Here is a 27,338-nt window from a genome sequence, read left to right as displayed (position 1 = left end):
CCCGCACACGCACATGCTTTCCTGGCACCCATCATGTGCACCAACACCACAGCCACAACAGTCAATTATCCCATCCTCCCTAAAGCAAAATAAGAGCCGCCACAGCCACACTCCCGTCGGCGCTGCAGCTGCAGCCCATTCTCTGCACGGCACGGGAGCCAGGAGCTGCCTTTCTGGGCCGCGGAACTCCCAGGAAAGTGCAGGCAGTGGGTGAAAGTCCTCGCTCCTCCCCAGAGCTCTGCCTCTGGGCATCTTGGCCCCAGCCATATACACACTCCCTCTGGCACCATGGCCAAGTCCCTTCCCCTCTGGCCTCGTCCCTCCCTTCTGAAGAGGTTTGGTGACACCAGGTGCACCCCTTGGAGAGTGCTGTCCTCATCCCAGACCCGACTTCTCTGCTCACTCTCTTCAGCTCCCACCCTCTGGATCACAGCCCCTTCACAGCATGGCTGAATGCTGTCTAGCACCTAGTGCGGAGCCCAGCACCGGATGGCTCTCAGACATCACCTGCTGGAAGCAGCCCTTCTAGGGTGCTCCCCTGCGGTCTGGGTCCCCAGTTGTTGGCTCTGAGCCAGAACTGCAAGAGTTAAACTGCAGAGGTGCTAGGACTCTGTAGGTTTACAAAAGCTACCCACTCTCTTTTTTTAAAAAATTATTTATTTGGAAGGCAGAGTTACAGAGAGGCAGAGAGAGAGAGAGAGAGAGAGAGAGAGAGAGAGAGAGAGAGAGAGAGAGAGGTTTTCCATCCGCTGGTTCACTCCCCATCTGGTCCCAATGGCCAGAGCTGACCTGATCTGAAGCCATGAACCAGTAGCTTCTTCTGGGTCTAACACGTGGGCACAGGGTCCCAAGGATTTGGGCAACTTCTACTGCCCTCCCAGGCCACAGCAGGGAGCTGGACTGGAAGTAGAGCTGCCAGGACTTGAACCAGTGGGATGCTGGCACTGCAGGCGGCAGCTTTACCCACTATGCCACAGTGCCAGCCCCAAAAGCTGCCCTCTCATGGCTCTGTCACTGGTCCCTCCCATCAAAGCCAAAACAAGGGGCCAGCGCTGTGGTGCAGTGAGCTAGGATGCCACCTGCAATGCTGGCACCTCATATCTGAGTGCCAATTCCAGTCCTGGCTGCTTGGCTTCCAATCAGGCTCCCTCCTAATGCGCTAGGAAAGCAGTGCAAGATGGCCCTGAGTACTTGGGCCCCTGCACCTGTGTTGGAGACCCTGATGGAGTGCTGAGCTCCTGGCTTCAGCCTGGACCAGACAGAGCCATTGTAGCCATTTGGGGAGTGAACCAGCAGATGGAACAGCTCTCTTTGTCTCTCCTCCTCCTCTCTCTGTAACTCTACATTTCAAATAAATAAAGAGATGCCAAAGCCATCTTTGGCAGGACCATCACGTAAAGGCCCAGCCCCCACTATGCCCCGGGAACTCAGGCAAGGTCCTCTGAGTGCATCCCCAGTGCCACCCCCATGCCTCTCCTCTCTCTTTCTGCCCTTGGCAGGATGATCTGTCTAGTTCAACGTCCTCTTCTAAGGTGGGTCAGCTGCCCCTAACCCAAGGCTAGGTAGGTCTGGGGTGACCATTTTGGCTTCACCCAGGACATTCTGGGAGCTTCTGCAGCTCAGAGAACCCTTTCCGCTGGCTGTGACTGTTACTCCATAGGAGGAACTGGGGTACTGTCGGGGCCTGGCGCCAGAGTAGTACTTGATTGGGGAGGTCAAAGATGGGGAGGGAAATTAATGGGGCTGCCCAAGATAATAGGAAAACCAGGTGGTCCAGAAGCCATGAGGCCTCTCATCAGAGAGGGGCTTGGCTAGGCTGAGCTAGCATAAGCCAGCTGAAGATTAAGGAAGTTATTAATGTTTGGAAATGGGATCTGAGCTGTCAGGGTATCACATCACTGATGCCGAGGGCCAGGCAGGCAGGGAGAGCCCCGCAGCTGTCGGGGGAGGGGAGGTATCCTACAGACCCTTGCACAGAGCAAAGAGACAGCCTGGATAAAAAACTCCCTGGTGGGCCAGCACTATGGTACAGCAGGTTAAGCTGCTGTCTGCAGTGCCAGCATCCCATATGGGCACTGGTTTGAGTCCCAGCTGCTCCATTTCCAGTTCAGCTCCTTGCTAATACATCTAGGAAAGCAGTGGAGGATGGCTCAAATCCTTTGGGCCCCTGCACCCACATGGAGACCCAGAAGAAGCCCCTGGCTCCTGGCTTTGGCCTAGTCCAGCCCTGGCTGTTGCAGCCATTTGGGGAGTGAACCAGCAGATGGAATCTCCATCTCTAACTCTGCCTTTTAAATAAATAAATAAATCTTTGAAAGAAAGGAAGGAAGGAAGACTGGCTTCCTGGCTTCTGGGACCAGAGGGGCAGGGGCTGGTTGTGGCATGGTTTGGGAAAAAAAAAAAAAACACAGTTCTACCAAAAACAAGTCGAGAGAGAAGGGCTGTGGTCTGTCCCCTGGGAGGGCTCTAAGTTCAGGTTGCAGGAGGGGCTAGGACCCGGGAAATGGCTGGCTCTGCATCTCTAAGCAGCCCAAGATACTTCCTGCCCTGACAGCTCCTACTAGCTACAAAAGCTGTATTTTCTGAACTCCTGTTCCCAGGCCTGGCCCCTGACTGGAAGTGAGTGGGGGTGGGAGTGGAAGCCGGCTGTTCCCTGATCCTAGAAGGTGCCTCTCGCTGGACACACACACACACACACATACACAGTCACCAGCGGGGACTGTCCAGACAAGCTCCTTCCTCTGCCTTGCAATGCAGACAGACAGGCAGCCTGCAACAAGACACACAGGGCTACCATGCGTGCGTGCAGTCATTCCTGCAGCCTGGAGGACACCCACAGCCCAAGGCACAGGGCCGAGACCCCTCTACCACCTCCTCTGAAACTCTGACAGATGCAGACACGGGAGCCCAGGAAAAACACAGGGCAGCCGGCCTGGACCCCCACACCCGCACACAGGAAGCAGGCCCCACTCACACAGGGGGAGAGAGCTGGCCTTCTCCATGGCTCCTGCCTGGGAAGATGAAGCCCCCGGGAGAGACAGGTGCAGCCCCCCGTGTCTGCCTTTCTGGGAAGAGGCACACTGGGTTAAAAGGTCCTTGAGGCCTCCCCATGGGTTCCTCACCAGACCCGAAGCCCTCCCCCAGGGGTCTGCTCCATAGCCCGGGGCATTGAGTGCCCACGGCCACAGCCCCCCATCCCTCGTCTTTAAGGACCCTCTGCAGCTGCGCAGGGCGAGAGTGGGGTGCCCAGGTGCTGCACTCTGTCCTCGCTCCCACCATTCTCCACGGAGTGCCTGCAGGGACCCTCTTCCCCGACCCCTGCAAAGGTCGAGCACGTCGGACATCCTTGCAGTCCCAAAGTCCCACCGCACCTCCGGGCAGGGCGGCAGGACACGGGCTGAGGTGGCAGGGTGGGGAGGAGTCCGCCCTAGGGGACTGCGGGTTGGGTTGCGGGCGCCCGGCTCCAGCCGCACTCCTGCTCCCGCTCCCGCTCCCGTAGCCCTGGGGTGATGAACGTCCCTCGTGACGGCCTCGTTACTTATTGATGGCCTAATCCTGCTCGTTAATTCCCCAGCCCTCGTTAAAAATGAAAAGATGCCGTTTGTGCTTGTACAAACCCCGAGAAGCAGGATGGATGTGCCGGCGGCTGGGGGCGGGCGCACGGCGCCTCCTCATTGGCCAGAATGCCCGGCCCGGCCACGCCCCCCGGGGGTGTAGGCGGAGGTGACCCGGCACGGCGCCGCGGGGGGCCCGGGCAGCGATTCTCAGTCTGCACGTGTCTGCCTGCGGCTCTCGATGCGGGAGAAGTCGCCAGCCGCGAAGAAATGGGTGAGAGACCAGGCTTGTCTGCGAGCCTGTCCCTAGGCAGGCGTGTGGCGAACGCAAGGTGCACGTGAATCGACGGGCGTGTGCCTGACTCTTTGGGCAGGTAGGTGGGTGTACTCCAGCGAATGCCAGGTTCTGCAGTTGTTGGGGGAAGCAGGGGCAGGGCCCCACCCCATCCCAGCCCCCAGGAGCCCTCAGAGCCTCACCAGTTTGCGCTGACACCAGTGGCAGAGGCCGCAGAGGACGACAGTGACGCTAAGGCTGACGGTGATGATGGCAGAGACCAGCAGGACATCGCGGGTGGGTGCCCCTGGGGAGGACACGGACAGGTCAGACCCTCACTGGCCAGGGTTGGCCACCCCGATCAGCTGCCTTCCCCCTCCATCTGTCTCCCACAGGGACCGCTCTGAATCCGGGTTTTCCTCCCAGCACTGGAAAGCCACTTTGCCCACTCTGTGCCTCGATTTGCTCATCTGTCAAATGGGAGAACTGTGTCAGCTGGCATCTTGCTGAGTCTCTCCCCGCATAGATCCTGTGTGAGTCCGTGGATCCGGGCCATCCTCCAAACTTGACACCCTCCAAGCAAGAGGTCAGGTGTGCCTCAGCCAGGCGTCCAGGGTCCGTCCCAGGAGCCAGCCACTGCTTCTGCGCAGCCTTCCTGCCCAGCACTCCTCCAGCCCCCGTCCCGCCCCCGCCCCCATGCACACTCTGAGCCCCAAGGCCACTGAAGTCTGGGTAAAGGCTTGGCCTTGGTTCTGACAATCCCTGAGGACATGTGCTTTAGTGTTTGACCAAGGCTCACCAGCCACGTGTGCAGTCAGAGGGGAATCTTTGGGACCACCCAGCCCACTGTGGCCCCCTTCCACTTGGCTCTCCTTGGGCTGGAAGCACCCCTGCCCTGTCCGTCTCTTAGCCCCTGAGCGTGCCTCTCGCCTCCTGCCTCCTCGGGACCAGCCCCATGTAGGTTGTTTGCACCATCCCAAATGCTCACAGGGGCTGCCCCGCAGCGTCCGTCCCCAGCACAGAGGGGTCCTGGGCTGCAGGAGTGGAAACCATGTTCAAATCCTGCCTCTGGGCAACAGTGTGGCCTTGGACAAGTCACAGAACTGCTTGGTTTTCTCTACAAATGCAGACTGCATTTCTTCTCCCGCCTTCCTCGCATGTGGTTATAAGCATGAGCCCAAACCGGAGGTGAGGAAGGCAGGGCTCGGGCCACAAAGTGTCACACTGGGGAGCGAGCGGAGGGAGCAGGACAGTGCATGGAAATGTCCTCAAGTCAAGAAGACGCCGTGTGTTCACAGGCAGCCTGTGTCGGCTTTCCGGTGCCAGTGACCGTGGTAATTAAAAGTTGACGATGTCTGTCTGGTCCTGGTTCCTGTGGTTTTAGCTTCTGCTTCCTTTCTTCTTCCAGTCTCTCTTGTTTTGGCCATGGAGATCTCACGGGGGAGGCCCCTGGCAGGGGTCATATTCCCCCTAGAATCCCACTGGGCTCCACCTCTCCCCAGCTTCCTAGGCCCCCTAGGTCTGGGAAAAGGCCCCCAGGTGTTCTGGGCCCCACCTGGCCACCTGCCAGGCCAACCAAGCCTCTGCCTGTACCAGGTCCACAGCCTCAGCTCCCAGGGAGCCCCTGTGCCTCAGGCCAGGGGCTGACCCAGACAGGCAAAGTGTAGGCCCCAAGATCCTGCCCCTCTCTCCCCCAGGCTGAGGAGCACAGCTCTGCAAAGCTGTAGGTGTAGGGGCCACACCCCCGATGGTCTCAGGCCACATGGGAGGCCTCAGACTTGAACATCCAGGTTTCTGAGGTGGGATCAGGACACCCCGGGGCTGCAAGGCTCAGGCAAATGTGCCTTCCAGGCATGGGCTCTGAGCTTTCCCCAGCTCTGCGCCCTTGCTGCACCGGAAGAGTCAGGAGTACTACATGCAGATGAACCCACACTTGAGGTGAGCTCGATTTTAAATAACGGAAATCCATTCTTACACTGAGCTCCCTTCAAGGATCATCTATTAAGGATGCATTCAGGGCCAGCGCTGTGGTGTAGAGGGGAAAGGGGAAAGCCACAGTCTTCAGTGCCGACATCCCATATGGACGCTGGTTCAAGTCCCAGCTGCTCCACTTCTGATCCAGCTCCCTGCTAATGCTCCTGAGAAAGCAGTAGAAGATGGCCCAAGTCCTTGGGTCCCTGCACCCATGTGGGAGACTCAGAAGAAGCTCCTGGCTCCTGGCTTCAGATGGACCCAGCTCTGGCCATTGAGGCCGATTTGAAAATGAGCCAGTGGATTGAAGATCTCTTTATCTCTCTCTCGCTGCCTCTCTGTAACTGTCTTTCAAATAAATAAAAAATTCTTAAAAAAAAAAAAAGAAGGATGTACTCTAAGGCTGTGTGTGTGTGGCAGTCTTTCTCAGATTGGGGAGACAAGTAGAATTCAGCTAATAATTTCCTTGGGATTTTGCAAACAAATTTCATTTCAAGGAGGGGATGTGTTGCTAAGGAAAGTTGGGCCCCTCTGGAACATGACCCCAGGGACCCCTGTGGCGTGGCTGGACGCTGCCATCTTCCTGGCCGCTGACCCCTCCCCCAGATCTCCCAGGGCCCTCAGCACCCCCCAGACGGCCCTTGAAGGAAGGGGGAAACAAGTGCTTGCTGCTGCAAATTGCACTGATGTTGTGAATGAAAGTGACAAGATGTCCTCAGCCTGCGTGCCCTCCAGCGATGCTGCCATCAAGGGGTGCAAGAGCGTTCTTGCCTGCCAGCCATGGCGAGCCGCCCCCAGAGCACGCAGCCGCTCTGTCTCCAGCTTGAAAGAGCCTCAAAAGTCAGGGAGTCAGACCCCTCGGGGGGAAACACCCCCAGGGCAGCCCTGTTGGTGATGGGGAGCTGACGCTGCAGCAGGAAGGTCCTCCTCGGACCAGCATTGCTAGGCAGGGCTGCGTGCCTCGCGCTGAGCTGAATCTGTCTTGGAACTCTCCCCCGTGGTCCTAAGCCTGCCCTCCGGAGCTGCAGGGAACAAGCCAGCTGCCTCTGCCACATGACAGGCCTCCAAATCCTTGGCGACAGTTCTCATGTCCCCTTCAAGTCTTCTCCAGGCACAGCCGCCCCAGTCCTTCCAACCCTTCCTCAGATGACATGCATGGCTTCAAGTCCCCTTATCGTCAGCACATTAACATTTGGGGAAGGAAAACATTGCAGCCCGAGTCAGCCTTTTGACAGGGCTGAGTTCCACAACCTACCCTTGGGCAGAGGAGACAAGGGTCCCGGAGGGTGAGACACAGACAAGGGCAGACAGATGACATCGGGAGACAGGATGAGCCAGGAGCTAGGCACAGCCTGGCCTCCTGGGCCCAGCCCCAGGGGTATCCTGGGAGGGAGGTGTGGACGCCGGCATGCTGCTGCTCCTCTGCCTAGGTCCACGGTGAGCGAGTTGGCTGGCAGGGCTCAGGATTAATGATCCAACCACATCCAACCATGTCTATGGGCAGAGCTTGTGCCTCTGGCCGTGCCCCTCCCCCCAGGAGCTCTGGGGGTAAAAGCCTGCAGCCCTGGAGGTGCCCACCTCCGAGGGTGGCCGAGATGCCATGCAGTCTTTCCTTCTGTGTGAGGCTTCGTGCCTCAGTGTCTTGGTCGCCACTGTATTCCCTGCCTTGGGGACAGAGCCTGGTATACAGCAGATGCCCCATAAATGCTTGTCAGACAATGAATTCCAGGTCTCTAGGAATAAGGATAATAATGAAGCTACCACTTATTTATTTTAAAGATTTACTTATTTGTTTATTTGAAAGGCAGAGAGGAGACAGAGAGAGAATCATACAGACTGTCAGAATCTTCCATCTGCTGGTTCATTCCACTAAAGCCTGCAACAGCCAGGGTAGACGAGGTCAAAACAGGAAGGAGCCATGAGCTCCACCCGGGTCTCCCCAATGAGTGACAGGGACCCAAGCACTTGGGCCATCACCTGCTGCCTCCCAGGTACGCAAGCAGGAAGCTGGATCAGAAGCAGAAGATCCAGACCTCAACCTAGGTACTCAGCTAGGGGCTGTAAGCATCCCACAAAAGGGCTTAGCCCACTATCCACAATGCCTACCCCAAAACTGCCACTTATTAAGCACCTACTGTGTACCATACAACAGGGTCCATGAAGACGGGGGCTGTCTGCTTTGCTCACTCCAGCACCCTCTATGGCAGTCTCAGTATCTGGCACACAGGAGCTGCTCGGTAAATATTTGTTGAATGTTCAACGCATTCATATGTTATCTCATTTGTCTCCCAAACAAGCTGGGGAGAAGAGAGGGAGATGCTGCTAAACAGACTTTAAGAGCCTCTGTCTTTCACACATGTGTGCACACACATGTGCATACACACGTGCACACACACCCCAGGACCCCTTCTGTTCTTCCCCCATACCAAACTCTAACAACTTCCTGATATTTCTAGACCCAGTTGGGATCACCTCCTCCAGGATGCCTTCCTCGATCTGCTCCGTGGCAATAAACCGCTCCTGCCCGAGTCCCCTCGGACTGAGTCTGCAGCCCTCTTTCAGAGGGGAGAGATCAAGTGCCAGAGGATGCCCCAGGCTCAAAATCTGGCTAAGCTTCTTCCAGACCACATGACTTAATCTCTGCATGCCTCGGTTTCCCCGTCTGCGAGCGGAGGCTAGTAGGAGTACTGATCTCACAGGACTCTTGTGCTGCTTAAAGGAATTAGCACATTGTCATGTGCTCAGCACAGTGCCCGACAAAGAAGGCGGGCGGTGAGCGCTAACTGTGATAGCACTGGCACGTCGCACTCTGCATTAGGGCTATCTGGGGCTGGCCCACAACAAGTGCTCGGTGAAACACTGAGCCAGACGCTCTAGTTCTCCCCACGGGGCTGCAGAGGTCAGGGGTCACATCTGATTCAACTCTGTGCACCCCTGACTCCCTGCTCGAGGACCCAGCCCAGGGCTGGATCGTGGGCCAGGGCCTCAGTGAGCACAGGGGAGGGCGGCTGAGCCATGAGGATGTGAGGTGGGCGTGACAGCTGGAAGCCAGGCTGGGCCTCAGGTGTGAACTCTGGACCCTACCTGGTCTCTTGCCAGGGCTCTGCCCCCACTCCCAAATCCTTCTTATCTCCCCAGCATGCCATGATTTATGGATGAGCAGAATCAAACAGGGCTGCTGGCTGCCGAGATGCCCTGGGAGCTGCTGGAGAGGGAACGGCTTCTGAGGGCAAACCCACCAGCTCCCAGGGGGCGTGCAAGGAGGGAGCTGGGGGGGAGCAGCCGCAGGCATAGACACCATGGCTCATGTGCACGCGCACACACACACACACACACGCCACGGCATCTCATCCATGTGCGCGCACACACACACACAGTCATGGCTATGGCCGAAAGCAGACACTCAGCCACTCTGCCCTTCACGGGGTCTGAGGCATTCCTGGAATCCTTGCCCCGTGAATTTGCCATCATTCTGCTATTCAAGCTGTCCTGTGAGACACAGCAGTAGGGGTGCAGTAGACCTGAAGGCAGATGACCTGCGCTCAAGCCCCAGCTCTGCCCCTGACCAGCTCCATGACCCCGGGACAAGACACATGCTGGCCCCAGATGGTGACCAGAAGTCTGCCCTCCCCTGCTGTGGCGCTGTCAGGATCAGACACGGGCTGACGCCAAAGGAGTACACACAAGGCGGCAGACACCCCAGGAAGTGTACATGCACTACCTCCAGGACCTTGGCCATTGTTAGCCCCATTTCACAGGGGAAGGAAGTGAGGCATGGAGAACTAGAGGCACCTGAGCCTGTCCCTTACCCCCAGGAGGGGTGTGAGGGCACTGTGCTGCAGGGCACAGCGTAACCACACTCAACTTTCCAACGCAGGCGGCTTCGCATGCACTGTTCCCTCTGCTTGCAATGCCTTTCCTTCCACTCTCTGTCGTTAAGGTGCCCAAACAAAGGTGGCCTTCATCCCCCCTCTCACGACCCTTTCTGCCTCCCAGTAACTATGACAATGTGCCACTTGGGGTTGAAAATGAGCTCTTCCTATGTCCTTCCCCCAGCTGGGGGCACTTGCAGGGCTGGACCCCAGATCGCTCATCTCTGCAACCCAAGGTCCAATCCAGAAGAGAGGCTGGCTAAGCAACTGTTCAATAAATGCGTGGAATTGTTCAAGGTCCCAGGGGAGCCCACTTCCTCCAGGAAGCCCTCCCAAAGGACAGGCACTCACAGCAGCCTTTTCCTTTTCCAAGTTGAATGAACCGATCCTGCTCTGTCTAATCCCCATTTCTCACAGAGGTAGACCCATCCTCCATGCAGGGGCAATGGGGTAATAGTCTGTCTCCCCATTGTCCAGGGTCTCCTACCATCGTAGCCCAGGTCATGGTCCAGAGAAGTCGCTGCGCACTCCGGGCTCTTTCTACCTGAATCCATTTGCTCCTGTACTCTCAGATGGTGACATTCAAATTCGTCATTCTAGAGTTATCCCATCAGCCCCAAGCCCTCCCATTCTAGACGGCTCCCTGTCCCCGAGGCTCTTTTGGGCACTCCCCTCCAGATGTTCTACACTGAACCAGGCCCGCAGTTCTCAGCCCCCTCTGAAGGGGGCACTCTGGTCTCCACATACAAAGGAGGAAACAGGCTCAAAGGGCTCAACAGCTGTCCAGGAGCACACAGCAGAAAACAAGGAAAGCCAAGTTGCACCTGAGGTCTGTTGGTCCTCAAAGCCTACAGCTCTCACTTTTGTCCCCTCCACACTAGAGGAGCTGTGCCTTGAAACAAGCTACTCAGGTAGGCAGGAAGGGAAGAAAGAAGCAGAGGAACAGAAACTAAAGAGCATCCAGGGGGCTGGTGCTGTGGCATAATGGGTTAAGCCTCCACCTGCGGCATCAGCATCCCATATGGGCGCTGGTTCAGGTCCTGGCTGCTTCACTTCCAATCCAGCTCTCTGCTGTGGCCTGGGAAAGCAATAGAAGATGGCCCAAGTGCTTGGACCCCTGCACCCATGTGGGAGACCCATAGGAAGTTCCTGGCTCCTGGCTTAGGATTGGCCTGAACCAGCAGCTGGAAGATCTCTCTCTCTCTCTCTCTCTCTCTCTCTCTCTCTCTCTCCCTCTATCTGTAACTCTGCCTCTCAAATAAATAAATAAATCTTAAAAACAACAAAAGAGTAGCCAGGGACAGGGCTTCCATTTTCCCAAGAGTTACCCCAAGCACTTCAGAAACCCCTCCCCCCCACCTTTCCTGGGGCTCCTTCCCCCTCCACTGGCCCAGGCACTGGTTTTTGGACAGCATTGGGTAAAGGCTCAGCCCACCAAAGGTCCCAGATCAGGCAGGGAGTTGAGTACCTGGGACTAACCTGGCTGGGAGTGCGAAGAAGATGAAGTGGCCCAAGATCTTGCCCAGGGCCCTATCTCTGGTATGGCCTAGGGTACAACCACTATTCCGGTGATAAAGCAAAGTTCTGGGGGTGATTGGGGCTACATCTGCTGGCACCTTCCCATCCTGAGCCCGCCTCCTCTCGCCTGATTCTGCAGTATGCAGCGTCTCCCGCACCTCCAGTCTTTGGGGGCTTCCGGATGACGTTCAGGGTGAACACCGTGAAAGCTGGAGTCACAGGTTTCCACTAGAAGCACCCCTTCCGTGCCGCTGAGCAGAGAGTAACGGGGAAGGATGCAAAGGCATTTGTAAGGGGGCTGAACCTAGCAGCCCCACGGTGATTTGGGCATGAGAAGGGGCCAGATTTTTGGTGCCTATCCTGCCTCCCTTCCTTTCCCACAGCAATGCAGACAAGAAAGCCAGAAATCAGCAGGGCTTGAGAGAAAGGAACAGAAAACCAATGAGCTAGACCCTGAGCCCCAGACAGCCAGGCAAAGCTCCTGGTCTTACAGGACTTACTTTCTCCTCTGCCCTCTAAAGCTCGCCCTTCCAGGTCACCCCCCTTGGGAACAGGGGCAGCTCTTTCCTTGCAAGAGGAAGAAGAAAATGAGATGGGTGGGGAGAAGGAAAAAAGAAAGAGGTGGGGAGAGAGGCCAGCACTCACTTCCTAAGAAAGCTGGGCCCTGGCCCTCCCCTCCCCATGCCCTCCGGCCATTCTCTCGGAGTGCCCTTCAGAAAGTGGCTCACAACCCCTCAGGCCTCCCCCGGGGCAGGCACCTGGCTGCAGACAGGGGAGGCCGGAAGGGAACTGTGTTGGAAAGGTACAAGTAGCTGAAAATAGGGGCTTAGCACTCACGAGCTTCCTCAACCTTGACTGTAATAAAAACAGATAATGCGTGAGTGAGCTAGGGAAGAGTGTGCTGGCAGGGGCCGCAGAGGCCGGCTGGATGCAGGCGGTTTAGAATTCAGAGGAGATGCCAAGTGAGTAAACAGCGAATGAAGGATTATCTAGATGGGCCAGGAGCCGTTCCAGCAAGAAATTGGATGGGGACATGTCAGGATCCACAAGCACTCCAACTGCTCATCAGGGAGCGAGGCCTGTTGAGCTACAAGGGCTTCGTCCACGCCTTCCTGACCTCTGCCCCTCCCTCCAGCGCACAGCACGGGTTCACTAATAACGGCTCGCATTTGCACAGTGCAGAACAGTTTACAAAGTGCTCCACCATCAGCCAAGGGCCTCACATCTGTGACTGCACTGGATGGAGGTGGCACCTGGGGACCTCCTCTGCTCACCACAGCTATCCCACTGCCCGCAGCTCCTAACTTAGGGAGGTCTGGTGTCACCGGCTTCTGTTTTCAGTCACCAAAGAGGAGCAGGGGGAGACATGCCATCTGCAGACCCCAGAGAACCGCTGCACCTGGAACTCATCAGGGACAAAGCTATTCAGGTGTCAGCTACAGCAGGAAGTCTAGGCTGAAGGGTGTCCAGGGACCTGCCGCCTTCCCCACCCACCTTGATCCCAAAGCCGGTGAGCTGCCTGGACAGTCATGAAAATGACCACGTCCCTCAGAGCAGCAGGAGCCCCGGAAAGGGGGAGGTCAAACAGAGGGCCTCTCCTCCAGGAGTGGGGAGCAGAGGCAGGAGTGGGGACGTGTGATGATTAAGTGCAGGCCTTGACCACTAGTTACTCCTATGAATAATGCATTGTTGTGCCCTGGCCTAAATCAGCGTCTTATTGTTATTAATAATACACGCTGCAAAGAAGCTGGGGTTGGAACGGTGTGCTATATTTCACTCGGGGATCTCAGAAGAGAACTTGAGTTCTACATGCTGATGACTCAGATCTACCTCCCCAAACCAGAGGCTTCTGTGCAGCCCAAGATACCTGTCCTGCCCTGACACTCTCCCATCTGAGGCTTGGAAGCCATGAAGTCCACACGGGCTAGGAATTTTCATCCTGGGATTCAAATCCTTGGTTTGGGCTTTTGGTGGGGGGAAGGGTAGTGTACTCTATCTTCGATAGCTCTGGGGCTATGGGGGATACGACACAATGGAAGAAGCCACCAGAGACAATGGAGAGCAGAGATCCTGTGGGATGTGGGAGATGGAGAAGAGATCACTGGGGATACGAATCCAGCTCTGCCATTCACCGGCTGTGGGACCTTGGGTGACTCACTCAACTCTTCCTAAGCCTCCTTGTTGGAACAGAGCGTCTGACGTTCACTCTCGGAAGTGGTGTTTTGTCACGCCTCCGGTAGCATTTACCCTGCCAGCCACGCCCTGGGTGCTGTCCGCGGTGCTGATCTCACCGCTGCCTAGCCTGTCCTGTCCGTGGTGCTGAAACAGACCTCAGTCCCAAGCCGGCACCCTCTTCCAGGCCGCCCTTTGCATCGCAACTGGCGAGTAGGCCTCTAGAGACTTCAGCTTTTCGTGTCTGTAGCACAGTGGCTCTAATTTTCCTTTGCCAGTTCCTCCCTGATCAGCTCCTAGCTGAAGTCACGGCAGAGACCAGCCGACCTCGAGCCGCTTTCCCTGAGTTAGGTCCTCAGACTGAGGATCCCAGGCAGCAGCCCGACCCTGCTCTGTTAATGTAAATAGCACACCCTATTCCTTCTAGGAGAGTCCTCCTCACTGCCTCCTGGTGGCTGGCATGGGCACTGCACCCAAAACAGGCGCACAGAAGGTCCCCAGTGGTGTTGCCCGGCTGGGCGGGGAAGGAGCGGCAGACGGTCTGGGCCCCCGCCGCCCCCTCATTGCTCCTGGGGCAATCTGGCGCTCAGAACTTGCAGCATTGCCCAACACCCGCAAGCAAGCTCCAGCTTGTCTGCCTGCCTCCTGGCCTCCTTGGGGAGCTACCCTGCCCCGGTCACAGCACAGACTCAACCCAGCTGGCCAGCCTTGAAACAGGCAAAACTTCCTGCTCCCTCCACCCAAGATGGGTGGGGTCAATCTGTTTAAACAAACACTGACCTTTCCTCCCACGGCAGGGCCAGCCCCCAAGAGGAACCCAGAGATCTGTAATATGAGGCCCTGTAGTTCACAGCTACTTGAACAAAAACACTGCCCACAGCCCCTCCCCAGGAGCTGGGGGAGAAGGGCACAGCTGCAACCCACTCCTGTTCTCCTACCCTACAGGTGGGGGTCCTTTGAACAGCAGATCTGCTTGGGGCTTCCAGGGAACTGTGTGACATTAGCCTCACTGGGAGTTGAAATGCTCTTTCTTCTAAAGACAAAATTCAAAGCAAATAAAAACCACCTGAGGACAACACCCAATACCACAGCATCTCTGGACCCAGGCAGGGAGTAAAGATAATAGCCCCTAGTTACAGGAGACCTAGCTAGGAGCATTCCCTGAGCACTTACTGTATGCCAAGCACTGCACTAAAAGCTCTGCAAATATGATCTCATTTAGAGTCACAACCCTCCCCTCTCTCCAGGAGGAAGCATCGTGCCCAGTATCCTACAGATGAGGCCAGTGGGATTCAGAAAGGTGAGGTGCAGCTGGTGGTTGCCGACACAGCAGGGAGGCTGTGTCTGCCTGCCTTTGGTTTGGCGGCTCAGCCGGATCCACCTCACCATCCATCCATGTTCCTCAGGCCTCACTCTCCCTTAAGGGTCTCCAAGGCCGCCCCATGCCTCCACCATCCTGTCTCAGCTGAGAGCCACATGGAGGAAGGCAGAAACACCTCACCCTCTGCAGCACTTTACAGCCTGCTGAGTGCCTTCATAGCCTCTGTCCTGCCTGGCCTTCATGATGTTGAGGGAGTGAGGCAGTCAGGGTGCCCCTGCACGGATTTTACAGGAAGTGAAACCAAGGCTCAAAGGAGTAAGGGGCTTGCTCCGAGTCACAGAGTGACAATTGGAGCCAGAACTGAGGTGAAGATGGTGGGACTCCCAGCCCAGTGCTCTCTGCCCGTGCCCTCAAGGCTGGGGTCCTGCAGGTAGGCCAGGCAGGGAGTCCTGGGGGCCTTCATCTCCTGAGGGGCTTTCCGAGGCCCTAACCTGGGATGCTCGCCCCCTTCTGCTCCCCAGGGGCCATCAGCTGGCTCAGCTTTAACTTGGAGTCTCGGAGTCTCATTCTAAATGAATTTTTTTTCCAGGCAATTACCTCTTGCTAATTAGGAGGCAAGGCTGCCAGTCCCTGGGCCCAGGGCTGACCCCTTTCTCAACTCACAGGGGTGGGGATTGTGGAGGTACTGGGTAAGCAACAGCAACCACAGAAACTGCCTGGGCGAGGGCCCTGTCAAGGCAAAGGAGCTGGTGGAGGAACAAGAACACCAAGGAATGGGAGGAAGGGAGGCGGGGATCCCGGGGAGGGAGGGATGCTGCAGTGGTAGAGAACCAGGGGACAGGAAGCTGGAGGAGCCTGGACTTGCCCCGGCCAAGTGAGAGAGAGGAGACCTGGGCTCTGGAGAAGTGGAGGGAGGCCAGGAAGGTCAGGAGAAACGGGGACACGGGGAGGCAGGAGGGAGGAAGCTCAGGAACCAGCAAGACAGAGGAAGGGGTGAGGATCTCCCTCTGTGCAGGCAGCGGGACAGGAATGAGGATGGTGCCCCCCAAAAATGGTCGAGACTGAAGAAGGGAAAGAGGCGGGGGTGGGAGGAGCTGGGAGACTCCAAGGAAGGGGAAGGAGAGAGGAAGGACAGGCAGGGAGGAATTGCTGAAGGAAAACCCCAGGGGGAAGGGGGAGGAGAATGGGGGAGAACGGCTTGGAGTGGCAGCTCCCAGAGCCCCAAGAAGGGCTCTCTCTACGTCATTGTCCTTGAGCCTCCCCCAATGTCAGTGCCCAGCCAGCCGGGCCTGCGCACCCTCCTACGCAGCCACAGGTGCGGGCAGGCACGATGGCAGGCCACCAGCCAGCTCGGGCCCCAGATGCTCCACTCACCAGGGGCAGCCGGCTGACCTCCCTCTCTGCCAAGCTGCCACCCTTTCTAGTGGGCTGGGCCAGCGGCCCTCTGGGGTCACATAGCAGCATGACCAGCACGATCAGAGGGCAGCGAAGACCCAGAGAAGAAATACTGTCTGCACAAGGTCATACAGCAAGTGGGTGACAAGCCAGATGCAGAGGGTTCAGGGCTCAGTACCAGGAGTGGGCCCTGTTCCCTCCTGGGGAACAATAGGAGACAAAGATAGGTCTTGGTTGCCAGCAAGTCAGTCCCTGATCAAAACCCTGGGGAGTGTGAGGTGGCAAGCGGAAGGGAGCGAGGGTGGCCAGGGGCTGGAAGGGAAGCAAAGGAAGTCACCATTTATAGAGCACTGGGTGGGAGGGATCTGCAATGACATTATTGAACACTTACTAGGTGCAGTGTGCCAGCCACTTAAGGCACGGCAGGCAGGATCTCATTGGATCCCCACAACAGCCCTATAAATTGCATATTACTATTGCTCCATTATAGGAAGGAACAGGGACTTGGGAGGGCTGAGGGACTTGTCCAAGTCCACAGAGCTATCCAGGGGTGTGGTCCCAATTCAGGTGGCTGGCCACTCTGAAGCCATCACCCTGAGGTCCACTCCAACATGTCATTATCTGAAGATGCTTACTCAGGTCTCCAAGTTCCCCAGATCCCCATCCAGCCCTGGCCGAATCTAGACCCCAGACAGCAATGGGAAGGCAATCCTGGACTGGAGGAGTTTCTCGTGGCCCAAAAGGGCGCAGTGCTCAGGGGTCCTTGACTTGAACAAGCCCTGTCTTAAGGCACTGGCATCTGAGCTCTGATTCTGTCTCTGCCACTGACTTCCTGTGTAGCTTTGGGCAGGTCATTTTCCCTCTCTGGGCCTTGGTGCTCTGCCCTGCACCACCAAAGGGTGGTGCTAACTCTACAACAGGCACGATTCTAGGCAGTTTACATATATTAATTCGTAGACTTTCCAACAGCTCCGAGTCCGTGCTGTTACTATCTCCATTTTACAGATGAGAGGTATAGCACTTAAAGGTCAAGTTGCCCAAGGTCGTGAAGCAAATCAATCCATGGCAGACCTGAGACTTGAATCCCAGTATGTTCCATCCACGGCTCCTATGCTGCGACTCTGCTTTATTTCCTAAGGACTCGCTCAGCCCCTGCTTGGTGCCCCAGAGAGCTCTGCCCACGTCCCTCTGCCCAGGCATATGTGCCATCATGTTTCCACATGGGAAGCACACACATGCCGACATGAAGCAGAGTGTGCCTGCTTCCATGCCCATTCCTGCATTCCATCCAGTCTCTACCTGGCATAGCCATGCTGGGCCACACATGTCCACAGCATCCCTGCACCAAGAGCAGGTCCGTGCGCACCCACACATGTGATCCCCCCTCTAAGCACTGGTGGGGCATGCTGCTGTGCACAGCCATGTGGCAGTGGTGTGGTCACCACACCCCTTCTCCTCCACTCCTCTCTAGTGCCTGGGTGGCTGGCACGTCACATCCCACACCTGCTGCACCCCCGTCCCCGCTGCCTTCTTCACGCCTCTCCTCTAGCAGAAGCAGGCACCTTCTCCAGGAAGGAAGCAGGCTCAGGCACAGCCTGGCTCCCACGGCCTAAAGATGCCAGCCAACCCGGGGGTGGAGAGGGAAAAAGAGGCACCAACCGGAGGCTCGGAAGGGGTCTGGGGTCCCCGGTTCCCATATGGAATGAAGCCCTCCCTCTGGTCTGAGTGCCAGAGCTGAGCACTCAGGACCCCAGGGCCACTGCTCCCCAGCCCCCTGCTTTGTCATTGCCAGATATGGGGCCAGATGGGAATGTGGGGACAGAGGCTATGCCCATTGGTGGACTATGGTGGCACCAGGGCTCCTATAGCCAAATTGTCATTGTACTACCCCCCACCCCATCCCTGGTCCCTGCTCTCTCCTCCCCCTGCCCAAGCATCTCAGAGTTCCGGGTATTTTTAGGCCTCAGCTGACAGGCTGTGAAATCGCTCCCTTCCCACCTCCCCAAGCAGGCGGAGGCTGGAGAGGGAGGAGTGAGGGTGGGGGGGCACAGATACAATTCATCAAGCTCTGCCAGGGCTGGCAGGTGCCAAACGGGGAGTGAGGGGCTCCTCCCCTTCTCCTCAGAGCCTCCCCTTGAGTGAGAGGATCCCCCTGCCTTGCTCGTAGGGAGAGAGTAGAGGGTGGGAGGGAGACTGCTTACTCCGGGCCCTGAGGACGAAGGCTTTAGGGGACACCCCAGGCACTAAAGAAGGTGCTTAGGGACTCCCCCAGTACAGCTCCACATCCAACATCAACTCCTCATGCTCCTTTCTGAGTGACAGGCTAAGAGTCAGGCTGGTTTGGACCCCAGTAGAATAAGGGAGGTGTCAGGCAGTGTAGTTCAGTGGTTAAGACCTAGGCTTTGGAGTGAGGCAGATTTGAAACCTTATCCCTGGTCTGCTGAGTGACCTGGACAGCAGTGACAATGACATCTCCCTTGCAGGACTGCTGTGATGCCCCTAGGAACAAGGTAGTCTGCTGGGACAGTCTCTTTTGCTACCTTGCCTGACTTCAAGTCTTCCTAACACCCCTTGCCTGGGCTCATGGGAGCCCTCTTACTGTGAGCTCTGAGCCACGGACCCGCCGTTCATCCTGGCATGGGGCTCTCTGGTGCCCCTCGGAATGCCTCGCAAGAGAACAGCTCTCCGGCAAAGCTGGGAGGGCAGCATGGCCCATGCCCCCACCCCCACCCCCTGTTCCTGCTGCAGGGCACACACACACATATCATGTGCACACCCAGACCCAAATGCCAACATGCATGTGTGCTGCCAGCTCCCGGTGTGAGGGCGTCTGCCCTGGGACAACCCCAAGAGAAGTGGGAAGACATCCCCAGACCCTGCTGTGAATGGGGCTCTGTGCCAGGCCTGTCTCACTGCTGTAGAGACAGATTGGTCTGGTAGGGCTCTGGAACTCAGGCCTGGCAGCTGGAACATGAGCTGTGCGGCCCTCCCAGGCCCTGGCCATGATGCCCATGGTGGGGGGTGGGGACAGAGTAAATTCTCCAGGAGCATTAACTGTGTCCTCAGGGCCCTAGACCCGCCACCCCTCCCCAGGAGGCTCTCTTGGATAATCCAGGCACCTAGGGGGAAGCTCCCTCAGTGTCCACTCACATCCTCCTGTACCAGGCTACCCCTGGCCTGCCTGTCATCCAACACAAACCTTCCAGTGCTGCAGCGCTCCTGCTGTGGGTGCAGGGGAGACAGTGAGGGGAGAAGGGGGGGGGCTGGTAGGGACAGGTGCATGAGCAGCCAAGATTCTTGCCCCATCTACCTGGCTGCCCCCAAGCCTCCTATCCCTCTCACTACCATGTGTGCTAAACTCCTTTCTAGAAATCCACTTCTTACCTTAGCCAGAACATGAGAAGAAGAAAGACAAGAAGAACCCAGCCTTCCTATCTCAGCAAGCCAGGCCCTTTATAATCTGGCCCATCCAACCTTCCCAAGGCTTACCTCCTGCTTCTGTCACCCATGGGTGTCCTTTCGGCCATGTTCAACTGGTCAAGACCCCTCGATGCTCTGGCTCACTGCCTGCACCACCCCCACCTCATTGAACATCTCACCTCTTGCCGCTCATATGGCAAAACTCCAATTCTCCTTCAAGACCCCATGTTCTGCTTCCAAAGCTGAGCCGTGTGGCTGGAATCCCAGACCAACTTCACACTGAAGTTCCCGCTTCCCAGGATGGCTCTGAGGACGGAGGAGCTAACAGCAGCTGGCACGTAGCGGACAGTTACACCACCTCTGCTATCTGACGGTGACCAAGGGACACTGCCTCCGGGAAGCCCTCCCCCACTCCCCCACTGAGGAGGCAGCAGGGACGTCCTCCTTGGAGCTTCCAGAACCCTCATCCCACACATCAATCATCTGGTAGGACAATGTTGATAACAGCTGCCGCTGGCTGAGTGTTTACTATGTGCTGGGCTGTCTGCTAAATATTTTTCCTGCTTTATTTCACCTCATCCTCCAGCCACTTGGGAGGTAAGAGCCGTTACCATACCCACTTAACAGGAGTAAAACTGAGGCCAGAGCAGGGACTTAACCTGCTCTGGGGACACAGCGGCCAGCGTCTCCGTCAGGATTCCAGCGGGCAGCTGTGTGAGCCCACAGCCCCAGTTTAGGTAAAGTGCTTAGCACATACTGAGCGCTCTGTAACTAAGAGCTTGCTCTTATTGCGCTATCGCTATTATCAGGGGGAAGGCGTGGAGTGTGCTGGATATTCCTTGAGCCGGACCCTCTACAAAGCCCAAACCCACTCTGTTCCTGGAGAAAGCGAGGGCTCATGGGGGTCAGGATGGCAAGGAGGTACCTGGACCTGGAGGACCTGGGGGCTCTGAGGTGTGCTGGAGAGAGCACAGGCTCGAGGGGTCATTGCAGGCCCAGGCAGGGGCGAGCAGAAGAGGGCCCGCCATGTGCTGGCCGCCACTCTGGCCCTGCTAACACCACCCCGTGGTAATGAGACGGATCCAATTTGTACCCAGAGCCCCGCCGGGAGCAGCTGCCGCGGCAGGGTTTGAAGTAATTTAATTGGACACATTAGCCACACAGCTCTCTTCTCCGCTCCCCTCATGCACAGCCCCATGCAGGCGCCCCTCACACCACCGACCCTGGCTGGGGGCAGGGGACGCGCACCTCCACCCTGCTAGGACCAGTCCACCGGCGTCCCTCCTCTCTCGTCCTGGGGACTCCCTAGGCCCTGAGTGCTCCCATTTCTCTGATGCAAGCAGCAACCACGGAGCCCAGACCTCCCCATGCTGTCTCCTCGCATGGGCAGAAGAGGGTCACCCCCTTTCTCTCTCTCCCACAGCCCCGGAAGCCCCCAGCCTCCTGCATTCCAGGAAGGGCGCTCGAGGAGCAAGGCCAGCAGCATCTGCGGTTTGGTCACTATGAAGACAGGGCAGTCCTCTTAGGATTAGGGTTGGGGGAGGGCTGCACACACATGCACAGAATCAGACATGGTCACAAACACACAGACCAGCTCAGTTCAACCCAGACACACACACACACACACACACAGATGTACACAATCATGGAAATGTTTGTGTCTGCACACTTGAAAGTGCCCACAAACATCCCCACATCCACACCCATGCTCTCCATACAAACAGGTGAGGCTCTGCTCCCAGCAGACGGAGGCCCTAGTGGCGGCCAGATTGGCAGGTGGGGCAGGTGGGAGGGCGTGGCAGGGGGCAGGCACGCTCCCTGGAGGGCACAGGCCCTGCTGGGCTGGGGACAAGGGTGGGGGAGGAGCCCTCCCCCAACGCTTTCCGTCACGGCTCTCCGCGCACCTCAGTGCACCTCGCTACAAATACACTCATTAGCTGCTGTTTACAGCAGGCACGGCACTCAGATGAGCGCAGCTCTTCGGGCTGGCCAGCTGCCGCCCGCACACACGCACGTAGGTACACACAGATACAGTGCTGCTCTCCACCAGCCCCGCCCTCCCTCCCACCCGCTCCATAGCCCCACGCGCTCCTCACATGGATGTATCAATTCCCCAAATGTCCCAGCTCACAATACAAGTCAGCTCCCTGTCCAAACCCGCACCAGCAACACACCTTTCCCAAGACGCCCTCCTGGGTGGGAGGTGCAGACTCCTCTGGAGCAGGCCAGGTCTGCCCGGCCCCTCTTCCCACCAGCTAGATCTAGAATTCCAGGCGCAGGCTCTGGGCGGATCCAGCACCATCCACAGGTCCCACGCCGATTCTGCTCTAACCCTCAGGGAATTCTGCCGGGCAAGACGAAAGCCTTGCCCTCCTGAGTACAGGCTGGCCAGGGCCCAGCTGGGCTGCTCCTGCTGCCTGCAAGGTCAGGGACCTCCATGCCCATGGAACTAGCATAGTTCGCTTGGCACCACTGGCTGGGGTTCCCTGGAAAAGCAGGAGGGCACCCAGGCAAGGCCTTGGCACGGGCTGACTCCGGCACCTGGCCAGACCAGTGACCGCCCCAACAGAGAAAGCTAACCTCACGGGTCACATGTACCACCTGCTGGGCACTACCCACGGAGTGGAGGACTGGCTCCATGAAGGGCTTCCTGTGCCCACCTGGGATGCACCAATGCCCCGAGGAGGCCATGGAACTGACCCCCCCACCAAGGTCCTCTGCCCAGAACAGCGCTTCCCATCCCCCTGGCACCCCCCTCACCAGCTCCTCTCCCTGCTGTCCTCAGAGTCAGTCCCCTGGGGAAAACGGTTATTGAAAACGGTCCATCAGATTCAATAAGGATTCAAAGTCCCTGAGAGAATAGGGGGTGGGCGGGGAGGGAGGCTGGGGGAGGAGGAGGGCCCCCCCACACCACACTGCATCAGCAGGGCTGGAGGGGGTGAGAAGGGGACAGTCCTTGATGGCAAGCTACATTGCCCTCTGTGTCCCTGAGGCCTGAGCTTCGGCTCAGCCAGGAGCAGGACCCAGCTGCCTAGGGCCAGTCTGCTCACTGGACACCCACCTGTTCCCCTGCCTTCCAGCTGTCCTCTCACCTGTCACCTGCTGGCCTGTGCGCCCCCCTCCCCCAACCCAGTCCAGCCTGCTCCAACAAGGAGGGCTTAGGGGCTACTTCCCCCACCCACCCACCCACACACACACATACACACACACACATCCTCCCCCAGTCCTTAAGCATCCAGCCAGTTGCTAAGGTTGTCCTGGCAAAATGTGGAATAGCACTAGGCAGTGCCAAGGAGGGGGTCTGTCTCCACAGTGGCTGCAGCTTAAGGGCCTGGCCCCAGCCCCTCTCCTGCCCTGGGTCGCACACCTGCTGAGCCTTTCCCTGCCACACCTCCCAGGAGACCATTTGACCTTCACTCTCAGGCTCTGACCCCAGAGCCCAGGACACAGGCCAGGGAGGCCCAGACCTGTGCAGATAGGCCAGGCTGGGGAAGAAATGCCAGTCAGCGAAGTGGTCAGACAGGGGCAGGCCTCCCTGGGCTTGCCCACACCCCAGTCCTGGGTCCTAGCACCCCTAATCCGACCTTTGAGCCCTACCTGGAACTCCTGCTTCACACACCACCCAGCAGTCTCTGCCCTTAACTTGCGTCTTCAATCGAGGGCCGGGTGGACAACCTCCTGGACCCCTCTGCCTGAAGGGAGAACAGCCACTATGCCAGGGCCCCCAGCCCCATGGAGTATGTTCATCTGCCCCACCAACCTCACGGGCCGCAGGAACCACCTGCGTGGCAGTGTCTGTAGGGCAGAGTCCACAAACAGGTGGGACAGGGGGAGCCCTCATGCCCTGAGACACCCAGGGTCAAGTTCACAGAAGTCTAGGGTGCAGGGCAAGCAGCCCTCTGGACCTGACCTCTCTCCCAGCTCTTCCCTCTCTGGTCCCTCTCACTAGCTCGCTGCAAGGTCACCTGTCCCTCCTCCCTCCTGCTGCTGTCCTGCTGCCCACTGCAACACTGACCCCTGCAGGCCTGCTGGGGCCCTGCCGGGCCTGGGGACGGGCGGTCGGAGGGATATGGAGGCTGGCGCCAGGCCAGCTTCAGGATGAAGAGAACGCAAGCAAAGAGCAGGGACAGCTCCAGAAGACTGGCCAGGTGGAGCAGGAGCCCACGGGTGTGCACTGGAGGCGGCTGCTCTGCAGTCTTCACTGGGCTCTGATCTTTTCCCACACTCCCTTTCTCCATCCATCATAGATGGGGAGCAAAGTGCCAGAGAGTCAGGGCCCCAGGTGGGGAGGGAACTGCACCTGTCAGGTAAGGTCTTCGCAGAGGGCTGAGCCCTGAGGGTCCTGCAGAGAGAGTGGGATGAAGGGAGGGAGTGCACAGGGACACCCTAGGGGGAACCAGCCTGGGCCACAGGGGGCACAGGAGAGGGTGGACTTTGTTATACACACGGGGCCACAGGTGTTTCCTGGGAGTAAGATGAGGCAATCAGGTACTGGCCCCTGGGGGACCAGAGGAGAGATGAGAGACCCACTTGAGTCATTCCTACCAGGTGCTAGCCAAAGGGGAGACGGTGGCCAGAAAAGGGGTACAACAGAGGCTTGGCTGTGGGATAAGAGTCTGGGGTCTTTGGGTAAACGAGAGGGGGAAGGGAAGGTTGATCTGAAGCTGCAGGGATTACAAGAGATGGGCTGGGACCCCTCAGGTCCCCAGAGGACTGGAGTCAAGGCAGCATCTGCCCTCGCCAGCCTTTTCCCACCCACTCAGCTCAGTGAGAACTGAGCCCCTTGGGCCTGCCCCCTTCTCAGTCACAACTGCTCCCAACACAGGCACAGGTGGGCCCTGCAGCTGGGGTGGTCCCCAGTCACGCAGGCCCATCAAGGAAGGAGGAGGGAAGGGTCTGGGGGTTGCCAGCCCGCCAGGGGCAGCACTGGCCCTTTGCCCAGAAGATGCCAAGCATCAAGTTGGCCTCTGTGGGCAGGGCAGAGGTTCTCAGAGGAGTGGTGGTGTCATGGTGCCCAGGCGTGGGAGGGACCAGGAGGGAGGGAGAGGGGTTGGAGGAACAGCCCCAGGCCAGTGGCCTGACACGGAAGGGGGGGAGGCAGCCAGCCTGGCAGACTGCGCTCCCACCGCCTGCTTCATCCTCGTACTTACCCCTCCCAGCCAGCTGTTCTCTGAACCAAGCTCTTGGCTTCTGACAAGAGAATGCCCCTGCCCTTCCAAGTGCTGGCAGCCGGCAGCCTCTGGGGGAGACGCCGGGTGGGTGACCCAGGTCCAGACAGATGAGGGGAAGGCTCTCCAAAGGCAAGGTCCTTCCGGCCCTCACCTAGAGGACATCCACAGAGGGGTGTGGGAGAACAGAGAAGGACACCGCCTCTCTCACTCTCATCCCTTCGTCCTGAGAGGAGGGCGATGCCCGGCGTCCAGCAGGGCGTCCTCGGTCAAGGAGGGCTGGGACGAGAGCCCATTCTTCAGGAAGCAGGGACAGGCTGGGGCTGCCCCTAGAGGGGATGAGCAAACAGGGACTGGGGCGCCCACCGACTGCCCTCCCCAGCCTCAGAGCTGTAGGCCTCTTGCTGCCCAGGGTCCCAGCGCTGTTGCAGGACCAGGAGGGTGGCAGCCGGGCATCCAGGGGCTCCTCGTCTGGGAGCACGTCCCTGGGCTCGGGTGCTGTGCTTTACAGACTAGGGAGAAACCCAGAAACCGAGAAGCTGATGCCTGCTCGGCAGACGAAGGGGGTGGGGAAGTGTGGGTGCTGGGTCTCGGGCGGAGCACCCAGGTGGGAGCGGGGACTGAACCTGGACAGCAGCTGCAGGGGACCTGCCTACAGGTGGGCAGTGTGTGGGGAGGCAGCAGCCACGGAGGAAATGGCAGGGCGGTTTCCGTAGGAAAGAGAGGCTCCTGGGCTCAGGCTGGGAGGACGGCAAGCCGGCGGTGGGCTCCCAGGCCACTCCCCAGGCGCAGGAGCAACGCAGTGGGGCGGCCCCGGCCGCTCCCTCCGCGGCAGGACCAGAGTGAGTTTGGGGTTCTTCGCGGGCCCCTCCCCAAGCCTAGGAGAATATTCTCTGGCACCCCCACGCTCCCGAAACCCTGCTCTCTCCCTCAGGTACCCCGGCCTCCCGGCTCGGTGCTCCTGCGGTCCCCAACCCGGAGCCTCCCTGCCCGGCTTCTGCACCAGATTCCCACCTGCCCCCAGCACCCTCTATCTATTCGCCGTTGGCACCGCCGATGCCACTCCGCTCCCCTGTGCCAGCCATGGTGCCCCGAAGCCGCCGGGATCCTCGCCCGGGGGTCCCCCGGCGCCGGCACCCCCGGGGCACCGGTGCAGGGGAGCCTGGGACGCCTCCGAGGGCACTGCCCGGCTCCCGCGGGGGCAGCGGCGGCTCGCTCCGCCACACACGTTGTCCTTGGGCTGCCGGGTGGGGGGGAGGTCCTTGAGGGGACACTGCGAAGCCGGCTCGGGCTTTGAGCCCGGCAGCGTCCGGGCTGCGGGGAGCCGGGGTCCGAGCCGCGGCCGCTCGCACCCGCGCCCCCGGGGCTGCGATGAGCCCGGGGGGCCGTCCGTGCGGCTCCGGCGGGCAGCAGCCCCGGGCTGGGGCTCCGAGACGGCGTCCGCGCTGCCGCTGTCCTGGCCCCGGTGCGGGGCGCCCCAGCCCGAGCGGGGCCGCGCTTACCTGGGCTGGCCGCCTCCGGGTCCCGGTACATGGTCCCCTCGTCGCCGGCTCCCTCCGGGCTCCTCAGAGCCTCCCGCGGCCGCGCGCTGCTCCGCCGCCGCTGCAGGGCATGGGGCCGGGCGACCCCCGGGGGCGGGTCCGAGGGCGGGGGCTGCACCGAGCCGCCGAGCTGGGGAGCGGGGGCCGCCCGCCAGCCCTCCCGCCCGCCCGCGGAGCACGCCGCCGCCGCCGAGCCACCGAGCCGCCTCCCTCTGGCCTGCGCGCCGCGTGTGCGCGCCGGAGCGTGTGTGAGTGTGTACGAGGCCGTGTGTATGTGTGTGTGTGAGCGCGTGTGCGAGCGCGCCCGGGGCACCGCCGGCGCCGCCCGCCGCCGCCGCCTGCACCCGCTGCCGCCCGCTGCCGGCCGCGCGCCGCACTGCAGGCCGCGCCGCGGCTGCCGCCCCGAGCCGCCCCGAGGGCACGGCCGCCGCCCCGCGCCCCGCCCGGCCGCAGCCCCCTCCCCGAGGGCGGCGGAGCGCCGCGGCTGGGCTCCGGGAGCCTGCGGGTCCCTCCGCACCGCGCGACCAGCCCAGCCCGGGCGCCGCTGATGGCAGCGGCCTTGCACCGGCAGGGCCGCGCAGCCGGCCACCTCCTCCGAGGTGCCCTCTGGCTCCGTTCCAAAAGGCGTGGAGATCCACTCCGCGTTTTCCGCTAGGTGGCGGCTCTAGGGCGTCAGCTCCCCGACTCGAGACCGCGGCGGTCCCGGGAAGACGGGCTGGAGTGTGCGAAAACCAGGACTGGATTTTTGTGCCAGCGCCGAGCCAGGGTCCGCCCCTCTGCTCTTTGCTGGGGCTCGCGCACTGCGGGCGCGCCGAGGGGGACGGGGTCTAGTGGCCCTCCCCCACTTCACCCAGCTCCACAAAAGAGGAAAACAGACTTCCTGCCTCTGCTGCGCTTTCTCGGATCCTCCCCTCTTTTCCCTGACCCCAGGGCCACTGTGGACAGGAAGGGAGCCTGTCCTTCCCCTTCCAAAACTCGGGCTTTTGGCCCTCTCTGCTCCTATTCCTACAGAATCGGAACTGTTTGATCCTGATGCAGAGAGAAAGGTCCTTCGTCTCCCGTGACTTCAAGTCCCTGGAATTCGAACTGAACCCTTGGTGGTATCAGGTACCGCGAGTACGCACACACCCGC

At 59.2% G+C, this 27,338-nt stretch overlaps 1 protein-coding gene across 1 annotated transcript in view; it reads right to left on the bottom strand.

Annotated features, from left to right (window-relative positions):
* The window catches only part of SYT7 (synaptotagmin 7), a 56,198-nt gene extending 29,989 nt beyond the window's left edge, over positions 1–26,209 (bottom strand). Inside the window, exons 1-2 of the mRNA XM_062197836.1 lie at positions 26,168–26,209; positions 4,032–4,135 (exon numbers count right to left, since the gene is read on the bottom strand). Coding sequence (XP_062053820.1) covers positions 4,032–4,135; positions 26,168–26,198 — 135 coding nt within the window. The 5' untranslated portion in view covers positions 26,199–26,209. The remainder of the gene's footprint in view (positions 1–4,031; positions 4,136–26,167) is intronic.
* Positions 26,210–27,338: the final 1,129 nt, after the last annotated feature.

Source organism: Lepus europaeus, chromosome 7, assembly GCF_033115175.1.
Source record: "Lepus europaeus isolate LE1 chromosome 7, mLepTim1.pri, whole genome shotgun sequence".
NCBI lineage: Eukaryota > Metazoa > Chordata > Mammalia > Lagomorpha > Leporidae > Lepus > Lepus europaeus.
Note: the sequence above shows the minus strand (reverse complement) of the source record. Positions and strands in the feature narration are given on the sequence as shown.